The following is a 6,361-nucleotide window of genomic DNA, read 5'->3' on the forward strand; positions in this document are numbered from 1 at the left end:
AGGCTCTGCTTAGCTAGGCCCCATCCTGAACACTTTTATAGACATCTACGTCAACAACTACCACTGCCTGATCTACTGCAAAAAGAGTGCACTTTATTTATTTCATTTCTTAGATTTCTATCCTGCCCTGCCTCAAGTGACCTTCTCTCACCGATTCTATCCAATCGGGCCCTGCTGTCTGCAAAAGCCAACATGCGCTACCTGGGCCTGTGGCGTGGATGGCGATGGCGCCATTCTGGGATTGAAGACTGAGGTCAGCTGGTTGAGGAAGTTCATTTGCACTTCCTTCTGTCGCAGCTCAGGGCTGACTGGCGAAGCGAGCTCTTTCTGATCCTCCACTGCAGAAAAGACATAAAAGGACGGTGGTCAATGGTCACTCTACAGGAAACGCAGCCATCCAATGGTGCGCAAGAGAGAAACAGCCACGCGCAAGGCAACAAACTGACCATCGGAGAGGGTCTTCACTGTCTGCGGCAGCTTGGCCGATTTCATCATAGCAGTGAATGTGATTATTTCGGTCCGGTCCAGACGGCTGCAGCCAGTACACAGGCCCTTGATCAACAGGATCAGGTGTTTCTAGAGAAAAGATCAACACCAAGGGATGCCTTCTCAGCTAGATCTAACAGCTGCAGAGGACACAGTCGTCATCAGACCAACCCTACAAGAGCTAGGCCTGGGTGAAGCCAGAAGGTGGGCAGGCAGCCACGGAGCGGAGCGGTACAGCCTCACAACCTGACAGGAGGCCGCCCATCCAGTGGAGGTGCCAAGGACTGACCCTGGCATGCCGTGCAAAACAGGACCTCGACCCACTGAGCTGCAGGACATGGTGTGCCACTGCCTCTTACCTGTGACACAGCGCAAGCTTCATCTGGGTTCTCCAGTCTCAGCAAAGAGAATTCAATCAGAACTTTGCAGGCAGCTGCCACTGACTGAAGCTGGTTCCTGGGCACTGGGAAGTCAAAAGGCTTACGTCACTCACGTTTAAATGCAACACACTCTTAGCGCCTCCCCAGTTCCTTCCTGTTAGGTGACCTCCTAGGCTTTTTCCCCTTTTGAGTTCACCTCCCTCCCCACTCCCGGATTCATCTGGAACCTGACATGGTTCCGTTCTGGAGAAAAAGAATCACGATGCCGGTGTGTCACCAGGTGAAGGAGAGCCCCCTCTTGAGACCGCCCAACCCAGACTGAGCACTCACCCAGCCCACACACGGTGGTGATGTAGTGTGTCGAGAGGGCAACGAAAGAGGAATAAAATGGCTCGTACTGCTTGTCATGGTGCAGTATTTCAGACTCGCTGCAGAGAGAGAAATAGAACAGGGCAATTTTTATTTATTTATTTAGATTTATATACCGCCCTCCCCGAAGGCTCCCCGAAGGATGAAATTTCTTCCTTCACCATTCAGAGACTGGACTGTATTTCACTGCTATTATTCATACATTTGAGCAGATACAAGGGACCTGTGTAGAGTCATCCCATCAGTCCACCTGCCTCGTATCACGTACCAACAGTGGCTTACCAAGAGCTCTGCTAAAGAAAGAACTTCCCATTGAATGCAATCCTTCTTTAAGCATGGAGGCTGAGGACCAGACCTGGAGTTTTCTGTATACAGAGAACAACTTCTGCCTCTGAACAATGACAGCTCCTTGCCAGCACAGGTGCTGCTTCTCCACAGGCAGCCTGGGCACCACACCTGGATTGCCACCCGCCCCGCTACCTACCATGCCCTGCTACTAGCAACAACCCACTGCCTCTCCCAGCATCATTTGACAGAGCACTGAATTCCACTAGGGGCATCTTTCACCTCTGCTTTCCCTGGCAAGTGACCTTGAGTCAAGTTTTTTAACATGAGTAAGAAGCACAGCAGCCTCATTCCCTGGCCTAGAGCAGGGGTAGTCAAACTGCGGCCCTCCAGATGTCCATGGACTACAATTCCCATTCCAGCGTTTGTGGGCAGGGGTCTCATGGGAATTGTAGTCCATGGACATAAGGAGGGCCGCAGTTTGACTACCCCTGACCAAAGGGTTGCCAGGTCCCATCCCACCCCCTGCCGGCCATCAAAGGAAACTGGGTGGGAAATTCCTGGAGATTTGGGGGTGCAGCCTAGGAAAGACAGGGACCTCAATGCAGTCAGCGCCCCAGAGTCCAGCCTCCAAAATTTTCACTTTCTCCAGGGGACCTAATTTCTGTCCTGATTCTGGGGCAGGGGTAGTCAAACTGCGGCCCTCCAGATGTCCATGGACTACAATTCCCAGGAGCCCCCTGCCAGCATTCGCTGGCAGGGGGCTCCTGGGAATTGTAGTCCATGGACATCTGGAGGGCCGCAATTTGACTACCCCTGCCCTAGAGGCCTTCAGAAGTACATGGAAACCATTCAGCCAAGCTTCCCCTAAAAGCCAAACTGAGAAGCAGCTGAAAGTCTTACAGGCCCGAGGCCTCCCTCTCACTTAAAGAGCAGGCCAAAGCATCCAGGTGCATCTTAACACAATGAAAACGTTGAACCCCAGCAACGCTTTTTAATACACAGAGAAACCATAAGGAGCTCTGAAGAAAGCTTTCCAAACATGCCAACCGTCTGGGGAAGGACACCGCTAAAAATCTATGAGTTGTAATTTTGAAGAAGGGAGCCGATGGAGCCAATGCAGCCGTTCTGTGCTGGCCGTGGGGAGCGATTTTCTTCTTCTCTGCTGTCTCAACAAGGTCAGTTCTGTTTGTTTTGTTAATGCCTTGCAGGGCTCAGCAAAACTTTACAAAGGTTCACATTCATCACTGCCCATGAAAACAGCCTACATGACCAGCTGAATTCTGTGCAACTCTGCAAGAAGGCAGGGTTCAAAACAATTATCTGCACAACAGGAAAACACGAGCAGGAAAACGGCCATTTTGCTAGAGCTCCTAGCTGCTGTTGGAGAACCATGCCTCTGAGTGTCACTATTTTTTAATGCATTAAAAATCTTGACTGTCAGCAGCCATGAACAAAGGTCCATGCAAGTGAGTGGCAATGTACTTGCTCATCAGCAGACCTTGAGCGGAGATAATGGCAGGGTCTCAGTTAATTACTATCAGCATTCCACAATTAAAGAGGGTACATCTGCCCATCAATCTCCAATTCTGATATATTATTTATTTCCTCCACTATGTGAACACCCCCCACCCCCGGAATTAAACCCAAACAAAAAGTAATATATAAACGAAGCTTGCTATTCCTGTTTGGTCCTTGAATCTGTAAAACATCTTCCTAACATCACATTCTAATTGTTTAATAGTCTGTGCAAATCATACCTTCAGTTCAATTCTTGGCATGCTCTTGAGAAGCAGAGCCAAGAATGACACCAATCAATGGCAGCCTGGAGGCCTGATGGCTGCTCCGGGGCACCCCGATGTGTGGAACTGGGGACCCCCTTGTGAAGCAATTACAGACGGCATACTTACCACCTGGACCAGATCTAGCATTTCAAGACTTTTGGGCCCTGCTGTTTACGTTTTTTGCACATGTACACATATACATCTAGGTCATTTTCAACCTTTCTGCATGCATCTGCTGAACCGATCCTACTGTTCACAATATCTCTCCTCACAGACAGGCAGCATGTGCTCTTGTACATATACAGATCTACCAAGTGACCCTGCTTTTGATGCACCCACTGAGATGGGCTCTAGCTAGCGGAAGTATCTGAAGCCTCTAATATTTATCGGATATTTTTCTTATTCCATGAAGCCAAGCAGAAGATTATAAAACTATACATGGAGTGTTTGGGGGCCACACTGGGGGAGGGCTTCTGGAGTTCGGGCCCTGTTCGGGCCCTGCTGGTGGACCTCCCAACGGCCTGAGTGACACAGAGTGCTGGACTAGATGGGCCATTGGCGTGATGCTTGATTATTTTATATTCTTACATCTGGGGCTGTGATGCTCTATCTTCTTGGGGGGGGCAACAGTTGGAGGGCTTCTGGAGTTTTGGCCCCACTGGGGGACCTCCTGATGGCATCTGGCTTTTGGGCACTGTGGGACACAGACTGTTGGACTAGAAGAGCCATCACCCTGATCCAACATGGCTTCTCTTATTTACACCATATCTTGTTTGGCGTCCAGGGCAAGTCGTTGGCCGCTGCAAACCTGGCCAGATGGACCTTTGGCTGGACCCAGTGGACTCTAGTTATGTTCAACGGAACAACAGGAACCTGAGCCACCTTTAACAGCATCAGCCCCCATTGCACAGCCATCGTCCAGCTCAATGTGAAACACGTCCACTTCCACTGTAAATTGCGTGAAGCCCAATGACAACATGAAACAAGCAGAAGAGTTGACTTTCTACCCCACTTTTCACTGTCCGAAGGAGCCTCAAAGCAGCCTTCCCTTCCTCGCCCCGCAACAGACACCCTGCGGGGGAGTTGGGGCTGAGAGAGCTCTGAGAGAACTGTTCAGCAGCAACTGGGCCAAGGTCGCTCAGCTGGCTGCCTGTGGAAGAACCAAGAGCCCTCTGCCCCGAGGCGTCCCAAGCGCATTCCCTCCCTCTCCCTGCGGGGGAGGAGGGCTGAGAGAGCTCTGGGAGAACTGCCGCGCGAGAACAGCTCGGCCCCGCCCACCTCTCGATGACGGAGGCCAGCAGCTGCGGCAGCTCCCGCATCTCGAAGGCCGAGTAGGAGGCGGAGAGCAGCGGCCGCACCGCCACCTCCCAGCCGGGCTCCCGCTCCGCCGCCCCCGTCGCCGCCGTGGGGGACGTCCCGGCACTGCCGCCCCCGCCGCCCGCGCTGCCGCCGCCGCCTCCGCCGCTGCTGCTCCCGCCGCCGCCGCCCCCCGAGGCCGCCATCTTGCCGCCGCCGCCGCCTCAGCCGGGCTCCGACCCGCGTCTGCGGCGCTGAGGGGAGGAAACGTCTGGGCGACTCGCGCTGCTTCCGGCGCGGGGCGGAAGTGACGTCGAAGCGGCGCTCGGCCTCTCCCCCTGGCGCGGCCGTGGCCTCTGGGCTGCTCACGCGACACTTCAGGCGCCCGCGGCCAGGCGGAGGGGCCTAGAGCCTCAGAGCTGGTCCGCAGCTGCCGGTCCTGCCCCGCCTATGGCGACGGCCGCACGGAGCCCGGAAGTGGCGGCCACAACCGTCAAGGTTTACCTCTATGGCTCATTTTGGAGGTTTACTTTCTCAACAGGGCAGGAGCCCAACACTGTCCGAACAGCGCGTGCGCAGAAGAGTGAGTCAGCTACTTTCGCTCCTCCCGGAAGCTTTGCGCATGCGTCCCGCATCCCGCCCTCCCTTTGGGGGGGGATTGGAGTGTGTCGCGTGCGCGCACTAGCGCCCCTACGAGCTGCTCAGCCCTACGCGCTCCCTGCTAGGTAGGCCAGGCAGAGGCTTGCATCCGCGGACGTGGAAAGTGTCCTGCCTCCCTGCCTGGCACACGCTCCGGGATGCAGAGGTAGACTGCCACTGCACTTGGAGGCGCTTTCTGTGTTGAGAAGGCCGCTGTGCTTTTAAAAAATTAAAATGCACACGACACATCCCTATGCAGAAGGACGAGCCCTGGCGTCAATGGCCTGACAAGCAAGGACAAAACACAGAACATTTTTAAACTTGCACACAGCCAAGCTGAGGCCACCTTCCCCCCGTTATTGACCCAGCACTCTGGTCCAGAATCCCAATTTATCGTGCCAGGCAGGGGAATCCAGGGCCAGCTGAACTGATGCCCCAAACCCCATTCTCCTGTATCAGAGACAGCGCTTTCCTTCTAGCTCTGTGTGAGAGGCCCTGTCTGTGTTGAGCCATGAAGGAGGTGGCCTTTAACTTTCTGCATTTTCCACCCCTGCTGTCCTGGCTTGCTGGGCGGCCATTCAAAACAAATCTTTTTGTGCTGAAATTCCCACTGGTATCTGCACGGCCCTGGAAGCCTCCCTGTGTGACACCTACGCAAGGCAGCTCAGCCCTGTGGGGGGAGAAACTACCAAGGACAAGCCAAGTTCAAGGACTTGTGGGCTGTGCACCGAACTCCCCTTCAGCCACAGCGGGATCCAGGCTGTCCCTCCTGCAGCCTTTCCAGACCTACCTCTTGTTGGCAGAGAAATCTGCATTAGTCAGATCATACTTTGATTTCTGCACCCCAAAAATGAGGCGGGCACCTCAGACCACTCCAGCCAGAGCCCCATTGCAACCAGAGACTCCCCTTCTGCCAGCCCTTCTGAGCTTATGTGATAAAGCTTGCAGAAACATCACACACCTGGGAACGTGGGGGTGGGGGGAGGCCTAAGGACCTCTAGGCAACTGACCAGGGAACTTCTACAAAAAGATAATGAGTTTTTAGTATCCTAAAGAAGTTGCCCACCGATTACTTTTTGTTTTGTACATGCCAGGCTGTTGGCTAATACCACAAGAACAAGG

The 6,361-nt window shown here is 53.8% G+C and overlaps 1 protein-coding gene across 9 annotated transcripts in view; it reads right to left on the reverse strand.

Moving 5' to 3' along the window:
* Positions 1-4,821, reverse strand: part of UBR4 (ubiquitin protein ligase E3 component n-recognin 4) — a 74,806-nt gene extending 69,985 nt beyond the window's left edge. For all 9 annotated transcript variants that reach the window (XM_077311647.1, XM_077311645.1, XM_077311640.1 and 6 more), the window contains exons 1-5: positions 4,583-4,821; positions 1,197-1,294; positions 846-949; positions 447-576; positions 202-338 (exon numbers count right to left, since the gene is read on the reverse strand). In XM_077311647.1, coding sequence (XP_077167762.1) covers positions 202-338; positions 447-576; positions 846-949; positions 1,197-1,294; positions 4,583-4,806 — 693 coding nt within the window. In that variant the 5' untranslated portion in view covers positions 4,807-4,821. The remainder of the gene's footprint in view (positions 1-201; positions 339-446; positions 577-845; positions 950-1,196; positions 1,295-4,582) is intronic.
* Between the last annotated feature and the right edge of the window lie 1,540 nt (positions 4,822-6,361).

This window comes from Paroedura picta, chromosome 15, assembly GCF_049243985.1.
Source record: "Paroedura picta isolate Pp20150507F chromosome 15, Ppicta_v3.0, whole genome shotgun sequence".
Taxonomy (NCBI): Eukaryota; Metazoa; Chordata; class Lepidosauria; order Squamata; family Gekkonidae; genus Paroedura; species Paroedura picta.